At 40.6% G+C, this 19,979-nt stretch overlaps 1 protein-coding gene across 1 annotated transcript in view; it reads right to left on the bottom strand.

Annotated features, from left to right (window-relative positions):
* LOC135464017 (uncharacterized) overlaps positions 1–19,212 on the bottom strand; it is a 37,967-nt gene extending 18,755 nt beyond the window's left edge. Inside the window, exon 1 of the mRNA XM_064741493.1 lies at positions 18,806–19,212. Coding sequence (XP_064597563.1) covers positions 18,806–18,835 — 30 coding nt within the window. The 5' untranslated portion in view covers positions 18,836–19,212. The remainder of the gene's footprint in view (positions 1–18,805) is intronic.
* Positions 19,213–19,979: the final 767 nt, after the last annotated feature.

Below are 19,979 nucleotides of genomic sequence, written 5' to 3'. Positions count from 1 at the left end.
CAATATAAGATCTGGGTTCGAATCCAGACCCGGCGCTATTTTGGTGGTGCTATGACGTCCAATTGATTGTCATGAACTTCGCGAGACACAGTTGTTTTCCTTGGCTGCGTTTGGATTCTTAAGTCCACCAGTAAATTCATCTACGTGAATAGTGCACTCAGAAGATACTTTGTCCTTTAATAATCAGACAAATTTTAATTCAAATTTAAAGAAAAGTTGTATCAATTTAATGTACTTTGAAATTACTTACAACCGCGTTAGGTACGGAATATCGCCACGACATTGCTGAAATATTGCCGGCGTGGCGTTAAGCCATAACCATTAATTCCTTCAGTATCGAATGTGGTTGATAGAGGTCGGCTAGGTGTCAGTAAATGTATTTGTCTGGTTTTCGCTCATTTCTAGTGTGTTCAGCATGACATTTTAGTGATGCAACATTACGAATATGTTAACATTCGCACCGATTCCAAGAAAACACCACTGTCACATTGAAGTATATGGCACTGAAAAACTTCAAGAAATAAATAAAGAAACTAACAAGCAAGTTATAATCAGATCAATTCAGCCCGTCTCTTGAAAGTATAGCGTTTATTCTCCGCGCAAAACACAGGTGCGAACTTGCATTAGTACGACTGTGGATTTTGGTGTGCTATTCTATCATAAACTCTGGGGGAAATACAAGATCGGGATGTATAGATGACCGATTTGCAGGTTTTACTTTTAGCTACTTTTAAAATAAAAAGAAGACAAGCGACACCGTCAGTGTGTGACGCGTGAATATTTATTCATGGTCAGTTTTATGGGTGGAGAAAACCATAGTGGCCGGGGTAAACCACAGACCTTTGGCAAATGATTAAACAGCTTCCCCACGTGTGATGTTCGGATTTGCACGCCTGCGAAACCAGCCGCATGGCTGCCGTTCACAGTTCACTGCTAGCTGGTCCAGGTGACAACTGAAGAGAGTGGCGGAATCCCGAAATCCATTGGTTGTCCAAGATTGTGGGGGGCGTGGTTGTTTATCAAGTATAATCTATCGTTACCATCTTATTTTCAGGTGTTTTCAGGACAGGCTCCATACAGACAATAAACAAGTAAACAAAGCTGTTCTGCGTGTAGAGTGCATCCAGGAACCCAACCCTTGAGGCTATTTTCGCTATTTTGTTATATTGTACACTCTGAAGGTGTTAAATGGAGCGAGGCAGCTCCAAATTCTAAACACTCTTTCCTTTAAAGGGCGTCTGACCTTACTGGGTTGGAGTGTAAGTACAGGGCTATTTATAGGGACATAGAATGACCTGACATGCCCAAGAAACTCGGTCATGTCAGTAGCCAGTTTCATATGTAACTGGAATGGGGTGGCTAAGAATCTGTCCAACGGGAGTTACGACATTGCGAAGCGGAGATGATTGCACAACGGTAATTGGGCAAGACTTTGCACAATGGCGGCCTTTTTGCACAATGGCGGCCTTTTTGCACAACGGTGGTTTAGTCTTTGAACAACCGCGCTTAAGATTTCAAGGAACAGGGGATAAGACTAACCGCAACAGCCTGTAATTGAGACATTATCACGAAGTTGGTGAAGAATTTGCTCTAGGAAAGGTTTATCGGTGTGTAAAGTAAAGTGTTCAGAATATTTGGCACATTCACACATTTATATCTCACATTCTTAGATTCGTGTTTCCACTTTAGAAAGCTAAACAGCTACACGAGTGACGTTTGTCCAGAAACCCGTGAGAGATATTTCCTGTACGACATAGTGACTTCATAACGACTTCAATAAATAATTCTTACCAATATAAATTTTGTTTTGTCTGTTATCGTTTTTTTTTGTGAAAACTTTGCTTTGCAAATCCGTGCAAACAAGCATGCAGAATTATTAGTAGGGAACTGATGTTTATGTCTCATGAAGTGATATGAGTTTGGCGCATAGCGTCGACAATGAAAACAATTATACGTATGGTGAATTGGCCTCTTCCGTCTCCTGAGAAAACATCAAATGAAATATAGATTAGAAAGCTCAGTGATTTTAGAGTATTACATGCCTAAACACACCTTTAATATTAAATTGATAAGATAGTTCAATTAATTAACTAAAAATACAATAAACTGGGAAATGAATAATTAAGATGATTCGATAAATTGACATTTACATGCACGATGTTCTAAAAATGAACATTAACTGGTGAATGGATACGATGGCTCAGTGAATTGGCGTGTCACATTTCTTAAAATGACCTTTAATGGGAAATGGATCTCATGGCTCAATAAAATATCGTTTCCAATGGACTAACAAGACCTTCACTGGGAAACGGATATAACAGTTTTTGCCAATAGGGGCAATCCATCAGTTAAAGACCATATTTAAATGGGAAATGGCAATCCTTGCTGTGGATTGTCAACCTCGCCCATTGTCTGTCAGATTTTACCTGTAATAACACTCCTATACAACACAACAGGTATGTTAGCCCGTTTCCGGTGTCAGATCCATATTCTGTAACGCCCAATTACATGGCGTATGCCACGCCCACAAAACACCGAGTCCATATTTGGTAATAACCATGTCTGGAAGTCCTTTACACATTACCCAAAGTCAAAATGTGACATCACTCATGCGTGACGATTTTTGGTGTTGTTCTTGTTATTTTTCCGTAAATGTGGCAATTTTAACACCTTTATGATCGATTCATTTGTCATTATTACTGTTCTTGTTTGCTTGGTGTTTTACACCAGAAAATGTGTATAAAACAATTTACACCTGTACAATACATTAAGGAAAACTAAACTTGTACACTATACACTATGATCAGTTGTACGGGATGCAGACACCACCAAGATTTCCCACGTCTACATAACCAAATGGCTCAGGAAGTCTGTTCAATTAAAAATGAATGAATACGCGGTTTAACGCCACTTCGGCAGTATTTCAGCCATATGGTGGCCAGAACTCGATATAAAGCTAAAGCTGTCCAAGTTAAATCTGGTTTCGATCACTCGACTCTATGTGCCAAAGGTTACAGTGCATTTTTGTTTCTTGACATGAGGTTTTTTTTAGGAAATGTAACAAAAAAAACATGAGCTCTAGGTTACTCTCTATGTCCACCCAGCTTTAAAATTTGTCATAGCATGAGGTGTTGACGAAAGTTTGTCAGAACTGTTCTTTTACAGAACGAATGTATGGATAACAACCTCTATTTATTCAGTGAGCGATGTTTCGGTATAGGTACAAATGAGATAAAAGTATTAGTATCTATACCTAAACATCGCTTGGGGCCTCCGTGGGTCAGTTGGTTAGCACGCGAGCGCAGCGTAATGACCGAGGAGCCTCTTACCAATGTGGTCGCTGTGAGTTCAAGTCCGGCTCATTCTGGCTTCCTCGCCGGCCGTAAGTGGGAAGGTCTCCCTGCAACCTGCTAATGGTCGTGGGTTTCCCCCGGGCTGTGCCCGGTTTCCACCCACCATAATGTTGTCGTATAAGTGAGATATTCTTGAGTACAGCATAAAACACCAATCAAATAAATCAATAAATAAATACATAAAACACCAATCAAATAAATAAATAAATAAACATCGCTCACTGAATAAATGGAAGTTGTTATCCATATATTCGTTTTGTTATCTAACTCAACTTCTAATGCCATTGAATGAAGTCATGTTCTTTTATGCTTATCAAGGGCATGATGCATGGTGTGTTTCCGAACAATAGGGGATGACTTAATGTACATCCTTCAGAATCCATGACTTGTGTACCAGTGTTTTGAAAAACTGTTGAAAACTAAAACTGGAAGTTACATGGGCTCTCCCATGACAGGTTCATAAATTTGTCACGTGTTTCTATGCGTCGTCACTCGTACAGCGTAAATTTGTCACGTGTTTCTGGATATCGTCACTCGTACAGCGTAAATTTGTCACGTGTTTCTCGATACTGTCACTCGTACTGCGTAAATTTGTCGCGTGTTTCTGGATACCGTTACTCGCATAGCGTAAATTTGTCACGTGTTTCTGGATACCGTTATTCGTACAGCGTAAATTTGTCACGTGTTTCTGGATATCGTCACTCGTACAGCGTAAATTGGTCAAGTGTTTCCGAATACCGTCACTCGTACAGCGTAAATTTGTCGCGTGTTTCTGGATACCGTTACTCGCATAGCGTAAATTTGTCACGTGTTTCTGGATACCGTTATTCGTACAGCGTAAATTTGTCACGTGTTTCTGGATATCGTCACTCGTACAGCGTAAATTTGTCACGTGTTTCTGGATACCGTCACTCGTACAGCGTAAATTTGTCACGTGTTTCTGGATACCGTTATTCGTACAGCGTAAATTTGTCACGTGTTTCTGGATATCGTCACTCGTACAGCGTAAATTGGTCAAGTGTTTCCGAATACCGTCACTCGTACAGCGTAAATTTGTCACGTGTTTCTGGATACCGTCAGTCGTACAGCGTAAATTTGTCACTTCTTTATGGATATCGTCAATTGTGCAGAGCAAATCCACCGAATACGCGTATATAGTGTCAGCTTTGAGAGCATGCATGAAACCTTTGTCAACTGTGTCGCTCTGGCCGTACGCGGGAAGGTCTACCAGCAACCTGCGAATGGTCGTGGGTTTCCTCTCAGTGACATTTCCACCCATCATAATGCTGACCACGGTTGTATGCGTGAAATACTCTTCAGTACGGCGTAAAACGCCATTCAAATAAATAAATAAATAAATCGTGTCGTAATAAATAGGGGTCAACCTATATACAGGTCAAGTCGCTCGTTTGACGCTCAGAATGTGCGCTACTAAATATAAATACATTACATACATAAGTATGTTTTGTCAAATTTCGTCACGTTTCAGCGAACATCTAGACCAGGAATCGAAGTCTTAGACAGACTAACAGAAAGTTCTCCCATCGTTGTGGGCGTTTGAAAGCAGCTTAAAATTAGCCTGAAAAGTATTCGAGCGTTTCATTGCCTGTGGCATGAGCTTTTGAATGCAATACGTACATGTACTCATTATACAGACTTCTGCTTTTTTGTTACGTCCCTTGCTCTAAGCAGAAATCTGTCAGCTTTCGTGAATAATAAGGGTTACAGCTAAACACACTTCGCTGTGCATGGGGCATAGGCGATATATATAGAATGTCAGTTTTTCTACAAAAAATGCGTATGTAATTGTCCTCAAGCGCGCGATTACTTCATTTTTAAATGCAGTTTCAAACGCACAGAGATTAATAATGTTAAACAATTAGTGTTAAGGCGAACCGGGTTAAGCTATGCAACCAATGGCAATGCGTACAACGTGACAAATGATAGATGTCACATGACGGCAAATTAGATAACGAAGAAAAAATACATAAATTAAAGCCAGTTTGGTACTATTCAGTTTCACCGCAAGAATCTGGGCCCAGATTTATTAAACGTCTAAAGAAGTCAAAAATTCAAACACAGGTACAATTAAAATGTTTAAAACGTTTGCACTGATTCTTTACCACAGATGAACTATTTGAGTTCTTTCCTGTTCTGAGCTTGGCTTTTTACCAACTTGCAATTTTTGACTTAAATCTTGTTATTTCATAAATACGAGCCCTTTCGCCGTGCTCAACTCTGTTCACTTATATGATCGGGGTCAGGTCTCACGTGTTATGAAGGTGTGCAGCATAAGTTAAGCAAAAATGCACATTAGTTACAACATCCCTACTGTTCTTTGCGCTCAGGTCCTTCGTTATGTGAATGGTCCGTATTAAAATGTGGGATGTTAAAAATTTTGACAATCATGCTACCGACCCACAAACAGAGCGACTTGTAGCAGATACAAATGGTTACGGGGAGTTAAAAATCACTCGTGAAACTCATCTGGATATATGAAGGTCTAAAATGTTAGAGAAAAAAAGCCCACCTTGCGAGAGTTAAATCCCAATCACGAATCAAAGTTTCACTGCACCATCTTGATTCTTTTTTTAACACATGTATCGACCACGCATGCGCATTTAACCTGCACGTACCCTGTTTACGCTGGCGCAAACTCGTTATATACATGTATGCTCAGTTATCGGTATGTAAAGGAATGTCTAAATGCGGCTTTTATGTGGCTTTCAGGCGCTCTTTTCACAAAAAAATGAAAATACCATTGCTGGCCCTAAAGCGATGACTCCTGTCAATGTGTACAATTCATCACAGTCGGTGTAGATATCGGTGATGACGTAACAGTCTCTAGCGTCACACCGCTAGAGACATAAATATGTAGTGACATAAACACAGATGAATACGATGTATGTGATGTTCTGGCTCTGTCAGTGTCTTCTTGTTCGTTTCTTTCTTTCTTTTTTTTTTCCCTCGGGTTTAATCTAATTTAATTTAATTAATCTAACCTGTGACCTAATTCTGCGTAAGCCGTGGTGCCAGGGAAGATGTAAATTAGAATAAAACCCTAACTGAGGTAAACTGACAAGAAGTCACATGGATTTCATTATTATCGTTTGATTGTTTGCCAACTGTTACACTGTCGTTGCTAGTTTTACTCTCCATTCTGTAGTTTTGTTGTTTTCCTTTGCATCGTAACATTCGTATACTAAACGTCCAGGTTTCTTGCATTTATTTCATTGCACTTTTTTAGTCCTTTCAAATTATTGGTATGTATTGCGGGTTGTTTTGGAAGCTGGCCGGGCTGCTGTGTCTCTGGGTCTGTCCAATATGGTTGACCTTTGGAATGTATGTATGCATTCATTTATCTGATTACTGCTTAATGCCTTCTCAAGAATTTTTCCCTTACATGAGTGTCAGATTAACAGCTGCAGGAAACCGGGACGATTGATAATACATACCGACATGTTTAATATAGTGCTGCATCACTAAAACGCCACGCCGAAGACACCATACATGCCGTCGGCACGTAAACGCTTATTCCAGAAAGCATTTATTTTTTATTTACCAAATGACTGACATACTCCCTAATATCTCTGGGCGTTGAATCAGTCATTCGTATACCAGCCGTCAAGGAAAATGAATGACCCGGGTCAATAATCGCAAGGCCAATTCCTAATACAACGTTCCACACAAGAACTAAGGAAGTTCATGTATATAGAAGCATTCAACAGTTCCAAGCGAATGATTCATATCGCGTAGTAGTGGAAGGCAGGTGCGCGCATACAGTCTTTAGCGAATATTGTGAACTTCATGCGTTCAAGCGCACTCGTCGATCGCTTACTGTCACCGAGGCCCAGGAACGGCAACTGTAGGTGTCATTAAAATATAATACGCACAATTAACGGAGATCTCGGCCCCTCCGTGATCAAGGCCGTGTAAGTCCTGTCATTTTGAAGAATATTCACCCCCTCCGGCAGTGGATGACATGACGTTGTTGTACATGTATCTGATATAATTGTTGGCACATGTTTTCGTAAACGCGGGTATCTAATTATAATTAAAATAATAATGGTGCAAATTAAGCTGGCCATCGTGGTTATTTTTTGTGTTAATTATCATCTGATTAAGCTCAATTAAATCTCATATCACAAATTATTAAATTACATTTTGTCCTGGTAGAGTAGGGAAACGTTGCGTTACTTTTGACAATATACACGCTTCTTTCCCTCAAACTGTATACAAATACAAATGCCTGCCTACGTGGCCTTCTCACTCGTGTTGCTAACTGTTCATCATTTCTTGTGCATGTATGAAAAAACGTTTGATTTCAGGCATATTAGTTTATCTACAAGCATAATCAAATGCGAAGCTGCCATAAGCGTTTAGAAACGGTGTTTATTCTATTAAAATATTTATTGATTTGATAGGTGTGTTACGCTGTGCTCAAAAATATTTCACTTATACAACAACGCCCAGCATTATATCGTGGGAGGAAACCCTATGGAAACTCACGACCATTCGAAGGCTGCTGGCAGACCCTCTGACGTAAGACGGGAAAGGAAGCTATTAAAATAAGCCTCCTAGGTATAGTGTGAACGCCAATCCTTTGTAAACCAAACGCTTTAATCACTCAAACTAAAATCCAATTAACTCAGTGCTTTCAAGACAAGAAATTGACATCGACTTCATTGCATTATCTGCTTACCACAGTGATATTAGATAAATCAATCGCCTGCTATTGAACCAGATATATTCTTAATTCATGTAAATGTCTTCCAATGTTTCATTCGAAGACAATCCCCATTCACATCTATACTTTTTTTTGTCTGATTTAAACAAATTTGTACGTACGCGCTGCTGGAGACGTCTGTACGCGTTGCTGGAGACGTCTGTACGCGCTGCTGGAGACGTCTGTACGCGCTGCTGGAGACGTCTGTACGCGCTGCTGGAGACGTCTGTACGCGCTGCTGGAGACGTCTGTACGCGCTACGCGCTGCTGGAGACGTCTGTACGCGCTGCTGGAGACGTCTGTACGCGCTGCTGGAGACGTCTACCCATTGTGTCAAAATAATCTGATAAGAGTAACAAAAATGATGCGCGATTTTTTCAAATTCAACCAAATTGTAAAATCAGTACAATTCGTTTGGATATAATTAGCGGTTATAGTGATATATAAGCAGGCTCCCTTAAATCAGTTCGAAAATATGTAAAGAATCTGCGTCTCGTTCAGAAGCCATTTTAGAATTTCTCCATCAGGATGAATAAGACGTTTCATTGACTCACCGGTTTTATACGATCTTTGGCCTCGTGCGCTACGAAATCCCCCAGCCCCATATACGCCCCGAACCCCCGCCTCTGCCTCATGGGGTAAATATGTGGATACAGTCCAACGTAAGTTGTAGTCAAACCCCTACATATGTCCACATTACGTTTCAAATCCATGCTAAATTCTACACGGTGGTTATGTACTTCACTCTAAAATTCACAAACAAAGACATCCTTGAAATTCTAAAAATATACACGAATTTAACCCGTGTAAAGTTTTACCTTCTAAATTTGACCTCCCTCTGGGATGCTCTAAGCTGCCATTGTCTTTCCGATTGAAGGTATGTTCACTTATGTTGTGCGCTGACGCTGTAACGAAGCAAGTCACGTGACTACAATTTGTCAAGCGGTTTTGTTGTCTGCTCGCCGCCCAGCTTCAACATTAAGTGGTTAATTTTCCGTTGAGCACACTCGTGACGAGAGAAAGAAAAGTGAAGCTTGGCATCAAAAGGATTTGTCTTTGACGACTGCTTCTTTTAAAAGTGTTTTAATTGAATGATTTAATGTTCGCAGTCATGTGACTTTTAAATCCTTCACGCCTTTCAACAATATATATAATGTACGACATACAGATGCTTCGTTAAAATAATGTACCATAGTGCAAATGTCCTCCAGCGTTTCTGTCAACATCTAACAAAATTACGTGTACATGCAGACCTAATTAAATGCGTTATAAAGTAGTGTGGTTTTGTATGGGGCCCCAGTGGCCTCCGTTGCCTAGTGGTTAGCGTGCTAGTGTAGAAAAATAACTCACGAGGATCTAAAAAAGCCGACGCCTGTGAGTTCAAGTCAAGCGAATGCTAGTGGTATGTGAGAACGTCAGGCATCAACCTGCTGATGGTCGGGAGTTTCCTCCAGGCTATTCCCAATTTCCTTCAACTTTAATGCTCGTCACCGTCGTATGCTAGTAAGTGAAATATTTTTGAATACGTTGTGTAACATCTTTCAAATAATTTAACATAAGTCAATAAATAATATTTTACTACATGTGTGATAAATCCAGGCTAACAGACTTGGGTGGAAGAACACACTTATAGCGATTGGCTTTCTACACGGAAGACTGAAACACGATTTCCTTTGAAGTTCCTCTGAACTTTGTCACGGTTTTTCTATTGGTCATGTCGGTGTTTCCTCTGGGCTTTGTCACGGTTTTCTCTTGGTCATGTCGGTGTTTTCTCTGGGCTTTGTCACGGTTTTCTCTTGGTCATGTCGGTGTTTCCTCTGGGCTTTGTCACGGTTTTCTCTTGGTCATGTCAGGGTTTCCTCTGGACTCCGTCACGGTTTCTTTTGGCATGCGTCACGTTTTTCTCTGGCCTCTATAGCGTGCCGACTATCACACACTGTTCGTGGCTGCTCTGTTTTTATTTCATGTCGATGTCGTTTGCACTCAAAGTCTCGTAAAGTAAATGACTCATCGAAAAAGTGGGGTATCAAAAATTTTACCGACAGACAGGCAGACAGACGGACAGTCGTAGATAAACCTCCAATGGAAGGGAAGTCATAACATAAAATGAATTACTCCTTTCGTAAATCCTGAAGTGTCAGTCCGTGAGAAAATTTCGTCAAGCAGCAGTTAATTTTACAATTAATATGTACATTTTAGAGAGCCATTATATTTCCAGAAAAAAAAAAGCCAAATGACCGGCCTGTCCAGTGTTCGTGTAATGTGATACGCCCATGGGCTTTATCATACGGCTATCGTCCACACAACGTTTAGGGGTGGCTATACTAAACTATGACTGTATTAGATCGGCCGTAAGAAAGGGATATTTAAACACAAAATCTATACATCGAATCCAAGTCACTTTAAAAGAGAAGTAATAAAATTAACCAACCGAATCATCCATCGATCATGTGAATCGAACACATTATCAACTAAGTGAACTGTCGTCTTAGTATATGCAATGATTAAGTGAAGGCATGAGTAGTGTTCCGCTTATCTTAGTGTCTGCTATATATCCCCTATCTTATTTATCCCAATCCCCAGATGTTGATGCTATACATCCCCAATCCCCAGATGTTGATGCTTTACATCCCCAATCTCTAGGTTTTGATGCTATACATCGCCAATCTCTAGTTGTTGATGCTATACATCCTCAATCTCCAGGTGTTGATGCTATACATCCCTAATCTCCAAGTGTTGATGCTTATACTTCCCCAATCTCCAGGTGTTGATACTTATACGTCCCGGGTGTTGATGCTTATACTTCCCCAATCTCCAGGTGTTGATACTTATACGTCCCGGGTGTTGATGCTTATACATCCCCCAACATCTAGGTGCTTATACATACAAAATCTCCGGGTGTTGATGCTTATACACGCCCTATCTCCAAGTGTTGATGATATACATCCCCAATCTCCAGATGTTGATGCTATACACCCCAAATCTCCAGGTGTTAATGCTATACATCCTCAATCTCCGGATGTTGATACTATACACCCCAAATCTCCAGGTGTTGATGCTTATACACGCCCTATCTCCAGGTGTTGATGCTATACACCCCCAATCTCCAGATGTTGATACTATACACTCCTAATCTCCAGGTGTTGATGCTTATACACGCCCTATCTCCAGGTGTTGATGCTATACACCCCCAATCTCCAGATGTTGATACTATACACCCCTTATCTCCAGGGATTGATGCTTATACACCCCTAATCTACAGGTGTTGATGCTATACATCCCCAATCTAAGGATGTTGATGTTATACATTCCTAATCTACAGGTGTTGATGCTATACATCCCCAATCTAAGGATGTTGATGTTATACACTCCTAATCTACAGGTGTTGATGCTATACACCCCCAATCTAAGGATGTTGATGTTATACATTCCTAATCTACAGGTGTTGATGCTATACACCCCCAATCTCCGGATGTTGATGCTATACATCCCATATATAAAGGTGTTGATGCTTATACACACCCTATCTCCGAGTATTGGTGCTCATACATCCGCATCCCCAGGTGTTCGTGCTTCTACACACCCTATCTCCGAGTATTGGTGCTCATACATCCGCATCCCCAGGTGTTCGTGCTTCTACACACCCTATCTCCGAGTATTGGTGCTCATACGTCCGCATCCCCAGGTGTTCGTGCTTATACACACCCTATCTCCGAGTATTGGTGCTCATACGTCCGCATCCCCAGGTGTTCGTGCTTATACACACCCTATCTCCGAGTATTGGTGCTCATACATCCGCATCCCCAGATGTTGATGCTTATACACACCCTATCTCCGAGTATTGGTGCTCATACATCCGCATCCCCAGGTGTTCGTGCTTATACACACCCTGTCTCCGAGTATTGGTGCTCATACATCCGCATCCCCAGGTGTTCGTGCTTATACACACCCTATCTCCGAGTACTGGTGCTCATACGTCCGCATCCCCAATTGTTGGTGCTTATACACACCCTATCTCCGAGTATTGGTGCTCATACATCCGTATCCCCAATTGTTGGTGCTTATACACACCCTATCTCCGAGTATTGGTGCTAATACGTCCGCATCCCCAGGTGTTTGTGCTTATACACACCCTATCTCCGAGTATTGGTGCTCATACATCCGCATCCCCAGATGTTCGTGCTTATACACACCCTATCTCCGAGTACTGGTGCTCATACATCCGCATCCCCAGGTGTTCGTGCTTATATACATCCTATCTCCGAGTATTGGTGCTCATACATCCGCATCCCCAGATGTTGGTGCTTATACACACCCTATCTCCGAGTACTGGTGCTCATACGTCCGCATCCCCAGGTATTCGTGCTTATACACACCCTATCTCCGAGTACTGGTGCTCATACGTCCGCATCCCCAATTGTTGGTGCTTATACACACCCTATCTCCGAGTATTGGTGCTCATACGGCCGCATCCCCAAGTGTTGGTGCTTATACACACCGTATATCCGAGTATTGGTGCTCATACGTCCGCATCCCCAGATGTTGGTGCTTATTCACTCACTTTCCCCGGTTCTTGATCCTTATACCTTCCCTATCTCTATGCTTATACATCCCCAGTCCCCAGGTGTTGATGCTTATACATCCCTCAATCTCCTGGTGTTGATGCTTATACATCCCTCAATCTCCTGGTGTTGATGCATATACATCCCTGTCTCTGGATCGTGATGTTTATACGTCTCTGGGTGTTGATGCATGTATACAGTTCCTCGCTTTTGTTTTTCTCAATGTGTGCGATTTCAGTTACTTTGAAGGATGACGTCTCGGTTATTCAACATCACAACTGCACGTGGACAGCGATATACCGTAGGGTCCTGCAAATGGTGTGTAGCCTTATAGCATTTGTTAGATCCTCTGTGTCGTGTGACGATTTCAATCAACGTCACAAGTTATTACTGCAAATGCTAGTGTGTTAAGGTTATTTCATCAAACGCCTTCACTCTAAGTTTCTTAATGAGTATAATTCTCTTGTATGTAAATATGGACAAGGCGTGCAGAATCTCTGACGCTCGTCTTCATGATTGTGTCTAATTCCACTTAAAACCCGGGGGAGGGGCTGTATATTCATTCTGCTGAGTTAGCTCGCCATGTTGGATACATGAACGGTTGCAATCAAAGCGAAACTGAGATTTTGTTATCGACAACTGATATTCTATCACGTTACACGATTTGAATACTGATTTCACTTAATCGCCTAGAACACACCGTGCGTCTTTCTAACATCACTGAAAAATGCAGGCAGTTTCTCTTTCATGATTACCTCCTATTTTCGAACTTTATATACATGTACTTTCTTAGTTCTTTTGTGGCTGGTGTTATCCGTCGTTTAGGGAACTAGCCTTGCGATTATTGGCGAGGAATACCCTTACTGGTTGACGGCTGGTATACGAATCTGTTTCGACATGCATATAACATACATTGGGACTGGTGTTGTCTTTTTCTTTTCTTTTAAGAGGAATTAGAAAGAACTACAAAATAAAACGTCCGATATCCTGAACATTTCACAGGTAATACCCGTGAGGATTTGTCTATTATCACGTTGTTATCACCGCTTTGGTTCTGATCTCTAAACTGTAGTCTTTTATATTGCACACTCCGAGGCCGGATCCTTTTGTATTGTTTTAATGTTATTGAATATTAAATGTGACGACAACACAGCAATTGGAGTATTTTTCAAATGAGTGATGTTTAATGCTTGGTGACTAACATCACTGTATTGTTCGTTTGATTCTGCATACGCCAAAGTCCTGGTGGGGGGGGGGGGGTGGGGGGGGGGGGGGCGGCGGCGTGTTATTTGCTGCTATGTTTAAGCATTTACATGAGTAGTTAAGTGACAAGAGCAAATTGACAAGAGGCCATATCTCACCTGTTGCATTTGACCATATGCCAACTGCCACACTGTTGTCGCTACTCTGGTTTCACTCCCAATGCTGTACATGTAGTAATTTCTATCGTCATATTTACCAGTAACAACATACTACTTGTCAAATTTAAGACAGTCATTATCCAGGCGTTTGATAACATATTCTTACTAAACAAGTTCTGAATTTTAAACACTTGTGACGTGGATTTAAGTCACTGCGTAGATAGCAGAATCCCATGTAAGCATCCAGGCGTGACATGTTTACCTCATATATGCATGATTCTTAGATAATTAGATGTTAGAATGGCTAATTTAACTAAATAAAAGTTATAACATAATCCCTATTGTCCTAGAGGCGACTTAACGCGGATACTAATCTGTTAAAAAAATTCATCTGTTAATTTTAGCAGAAAGTCTGTTGTCTGAGTGATGCTAGAATGTATTCTGTTATTATAACACAATATTCTGTCGTATCCGAAATAACATTCTGTTAGTCGAATATAATCTTTCTGTTGAATTAATAGAATATGTGTGTTATATTTAACAGAACAATCTGCTGCAATAGCAGAATACATTCTAGCATTACTCAGACAACAGATTTCCTAAAAAAAATGTGTACTTATGTACTTATGTTAAAATTAACACATTAATTGTTTTAGTGTATACAACACGATTGTCTTTAATTGTTTAATTGTTATTTGACATGGAACTCATTCACGGACTACGAATTTGGACTTATGATATGGAATTCATGCTTGGAATATTCATTGTCTGCCCGGCATCATTGAAAACTGATGACCGCTTCTCTCTTGTGTGTTATCGGCTTTATTTCTTATTTGTATAATTTCTTACATACCTTTGTCTTTGGGAGTTAGTGTTAAACGTTGTTTTGGAAATGGATCTTGCGATTATCGACTTAGAACGTCCTTTACGGACTACGAATGGTATAGGAATGTCGGACTTGACGCTTATATTTATTCCCAGTGGATGATAAACCTAATCTCTCGAATGAACTTCCGATTTTTAGATTGTGTTCTGTCATGACTTCAGGTTAATTTAATTTGCGCTATTGAAAAAGAAAATTCTGTGTTACAAGCGTAGCTTATTGTTCCTCATCTAGTGCATACACACAAAAAAAACACTTGTGTTGTGTGAACACAAACTTGTGTCCTTTCCAACAAAAAGTACTGTGACATACTTGAACACGGCCGTAAGTGGGAAGGTCTTCCAGCAACCTGCGGATGGTCGTGGGTTTCTGGGCTCTGTCCTGTTTTCTTCCACCATAATGCTGGCTGCCGTCGTATAAGCGAAACATTCTTGAGTAGGGCGTAAAACACCAATCAAATAAATAAATAAATAAATAAATCATATTTGAACAACGCCATCTTGTGTTGAAGTTACACAAGGTCTTTTGTGTTTTTATTACTTTGTAACACAAACATGTGTACTTCACAGTTATTTAAGACATTATATTCTTCAGTACGGTGTAAAACAGCAATGAAATAAATAAATTCAACACATGTTTATGTTGGAGTAACACACAGAAACAACATAAGTTGCTGTGTTAGTTTTCAACACAAGTGTTTTTTGTGTGTGTCAATTGCTATAGTCTGAGGCACAATGAACTGAAGTTGCACTAAAATCGTAAATGAAACATTTTTTTACATTTTCTTGCAAGCAAGATATAGTGTGTAAAACTAATATGAACCTTTCAAAGATTATTTGATTGTTTTTTTTTTACGCCGTATACTCAGGAATATTTCACTTATACGACTCCGGCAGAGCCCGGAGGAAACCCACGGCCATCCACAGGTTGCTGCAAGACCTTCCCGCGTACAGCCGGAGAGGAAGCCAGCATGAGCTGGACTTGAACTTACAGCACTCTCATTCCTTAGAGACTCCGGGGTCATTGCGGCGCGCTGACACGCTAATTACCTTGTCCATCGAGGCCTCTTTGAAAGATTAAACATTAAGTATTATACTCCGTTACACACACCTTTCTGGCATCATTGGAAACCTATGAATACTATGTCAACTTCCAAGTAAGTATCTTCCGTTAACTTATATGATCCGTTTATTATTACAATGGACTGCGATGCTATTTTTAATAATGAAACTGGTCTTGAAGAATTCGACATTGGATATTGTTTAACGGATTAGAGGCCTGGATTTTGGATACTTGGATTACTGTTATTCTAACTGTTCATATAAATCCTTTCGTAATAGCAACTTAAACCTCCGTAGGGTAAAAGTAATGACCCAGTCCACTTAATCATTTATTTGATTTGTGTTTTACGCCATACTCAATAACATTCCACTTATCCAACAGCGACCAGCCACATTCTCTTCCAAAGCCCCAGCTATCATACAGCGGGATTTCCTAGAAACGCCTCCGTTCTTAAGTGTGTGCTGTGACATTCCAGTTTGAGACTTCAGACATACTGCTACCGCCCTCGCAAATAACATATCAGGTATGCCACTAGTCGATATAAACGCTGTCCTATATAACCATTCATAAAGCGATAAATAGATGTCGTTAAAAGCAGTGACGGGTACTTTTACATACATGACGGTGTTTACAGATTGACCAATGACTGAATCGAACTATCCATGCGCGTCAATAACACAGAGCTTAAACACACGTGTGAAGATGTTGTCCTCGGAGACACCTTACTGGCATAATGATCTAAGTACACTGACACCCAGTACTGAAGTCATTCTTGGCAAATATCTGTAGACTGAAAATTTAACATCATATTATATTTTCTGAGTGATATTAGAATAGATATCTGGCAGCAACCAGCGGATGGTCGTGGGTTTTACGTGTCCAGTTTTCTCCCACCATAAAGCTGGCCGTCGTCGTATGAGTGAAATTTGAATTAGTTATTTGAATATATAGTTAAGTATACAGAGCCGCTTCATTCAACCCATATCTTTAGCCTAGGAGCTGCAATTTTGGGCGTCTGCAAATCTGGCTTAAGTAATGATAGGGCTTACACAAATCTGGCTTAAGTATTGATTTGGCTTCATATACAAGGCCGACTTAAGTAATGATCTGGCTTATTTTACAAAGAGGCTTAAGTATTGATTTGGCTTTACATACAAGGCCGACTTAAGTAATGATTTGGCTTATATATACAAGGCCGACTTAAGTAATGATTTGGCTTATATACACAAGGCCGACTTAAGTAATGATTTGGCTTTATATAGCCTACAAGGCCGACTTAAGTCATGATTTGGCTTTATATACAAGGTCGACTTAAGTAATGATTTGGCTTTATATACAAGGCCGACTTAAGTAATGATTTGGCTTATATGTACAAGGCCGACTTAAGTCATGATTTGGCTTTATATACAAGGCCGACTTAAGTAATGATTTGGCTTATATGTACAAGGCCGACTTAAGTAATGATTTGGCTTTATATACAAGGTCGACTTAAGTAATGATTTGGCTTATATATACAAGGCCGACTTAAGTAATGATTTGGCTTGTATGTACATGGCCGACTTAAGTAATGATTTGGCTTATATATACAAGGCCGACTTAAGTAATGATTTGGCTTTATATACAAGGCCGACTTAAGTAATGATTTGGCTTTATATACAAGGCCGACTTAAGTAATGATTTGGCTTTATATACAAAGCGGTTTAAGTAATGATTTGGCTTTATATACACACCGGTTTAAGTAATGATTTGCTTTACATAAAGCCGGCTTGTTCAGGAATATGTCACACGCATTGTATAGTGACGCACAATGAAAGCATTTCCGGTTGCCGATCAATTTCTGGATATTGATTTTACACTTGTGTTGACACATGCCCCCATCTTCCATACATGGCGTATAACAAGCTGACACGAAAAGAGAGAAAAAGAAACATACTTTTGTCTGGTGGAGCGAAAATGAGTTTGATTCTTCAAGCGACCCCAGCAGTTCCCCTGGCGTGTTAAAGGCTTACTATAGAATCACATGATCGCATGATTACATGATTACGCTAGTCTACATGGATTTAAAGCCATTATATACAATAATGGTCAGATAACGTTTGGCTGCTATGTTATCTTGCTGCTTTCTTCTCCTGTATCTATATCTTATGTTGGTTTAACACCAAGCCTCTATTCTTGCCTCAATATCTATATATTTGTGTGTAAGGTTTACCATGAAATTTAGTTCTCTTAATGATGGCAAAATAAAGTGCCGAAATATTGAGTTAAAATGAGTCTTTCATTTTTCGGAGTTTCACTACTCGTGTATTTATCCACAACATCAATAGTTTACGATGAAACCAGAATTAACAGATTGTGGACGGGCGCAGTTTCACAATGATGTCCGATATACGTAATAATCGCACATATAGGGCATTGGTACGGTACTAGCGAAAATAAAGTGCCGAAAGTGAGAGTCTTTTGTTTTTCGGAGTTACACTACTCGCGTATTTATACATAACATCAATATTTTTCGATGAAACCAGAATTAACATATTGTGGATGGGCGCAGATCAATGATTTCTGACTGAAAACTTAATTAGCATTAACTAACTTAATCAACATTTGTACCTTTAACGTGCAGTATATTTTAGGCTCTTAGTAGTATTTTGAAGACTTTCGCTGGGAAAAAAAGGAAGACAGAAGAAATTCATAGACAGTAAGCCTAAGGCTCTAATTTATTTAAGTGCCTGTGTTTTTTTTTAATTCGTGTTAAAGTGGTGTTTGTGTTATAGTAGGCCGTGGTATGGGGATGGGAGGACGTTGCTGAAAACAGAATTTGTTCGGTATACATTATTTCAAGCAATATACAGAAGACCTACCTCAACGACGTAAACGCCTGACGACGACATCTTCAGAATCGACGGGGCTGTATATACAGGAACACTCGGCCCGTGCGATAAGCCCACTCGCAAAGGTGGGGAGATTCGCTGCTAAATCCCGTGGATAAATCCCTTGAAGACAGCGCTAAACGTTGCGCTTTGACAACACTCTCACAGTTCCCCTTATTGCCAAGTACCTTCCAATTATGGGCAGTATCGCTTAGGTAAACAGCTACTGTGGATTTAAACCGAAACGTAAAATAAACTCCTGTATATTAGGGCCACTATACACTATATTAATAATCGAGAGGGTATTTACACAGCACAGACTAAATGCACAGTCCGCACACTGTATACTGAAGGTAAGTACTAATCTTCTAAGCTTATCTCCCTGTTGTGTTAAAATCGTCCAGCCGAATTCGTCAGCGACTTAGCAGGGTTAAAACCGGTACGTATGTATATCTCCAGTTAAAGATGTTAACGTCTGATTCCCACAGGGAGGGGTAGGGTCATAACATCGCCAGCCCTTCCCTCATTCCCAAAGCTTCATCACACCTGACGGAACTGACGGCGGGCGTGCAGGTGAAAATTCCACGTAAGGTAGCGAAAAACATCGCCTCTTTTGTTACTACCGTGCATAGCTGGAGCCTATATGGTGTGCCTATTCACTGCCAGGGTTCCACTTCAGTAAACCCGCCGGTCCCTCATTGTAACTTTACTCACCCCACCGGCATGTGCTTCTTGGCCTCACACCCTATCAGGTCACTGACAAGACAGACCTAAGCCCGCCTAGCGGATTTGATGACCGCCCTAGGGTGAAGGCATTTAACAGTACATACCTGCCTTTAACTCCCCTGGGAGATGACGTGGGCATTAGTTCCCCCCGGGGCATCCCACTTAACAACCCAATACCGGTACGTCTATTAATAGAGATGGGGGAAAACCACATCCTTAATCCACCAATATAATCCACAGGTGGCACTTACATTAATCTGCTGACGCTTATAGCCTAATGCATATATAGGTGAGAAACGGTCGCTGTGAGTTCAAGTCCATCTCTTGCTGGCTGCCCCTTCGGCCGTGCATGGGAAAGTCGGTCTGCAACCATGGTCATGAGTTTCCCCCAGGTTCTGCCCGGTTTCCTCCCACCATACCGCTGCATGGCTGCCATCGT

The sequence above is a fragment of the Liolophura sinensis genome, chromosome 3 (assembly GCF_032854445.1).
Source record: "Liolophura sinensis isolate JHLJ2023 chromosome 3, CUHK_Ljap_v2, whole genome shotgun sequence".
In the NCBI taxonomy this organism is placed as follows: domain Eukaryota; kingdom Metazoa; phylum Mollusca; class Polyplacophora; order Chitonida; family Chitonidae; genus Liolophura; species Liolophura sinensis.
Note: the sequence above shows the minus strand (reverse complement) of the source record. Positions and strands in the feature narration are given on the sequence as shown.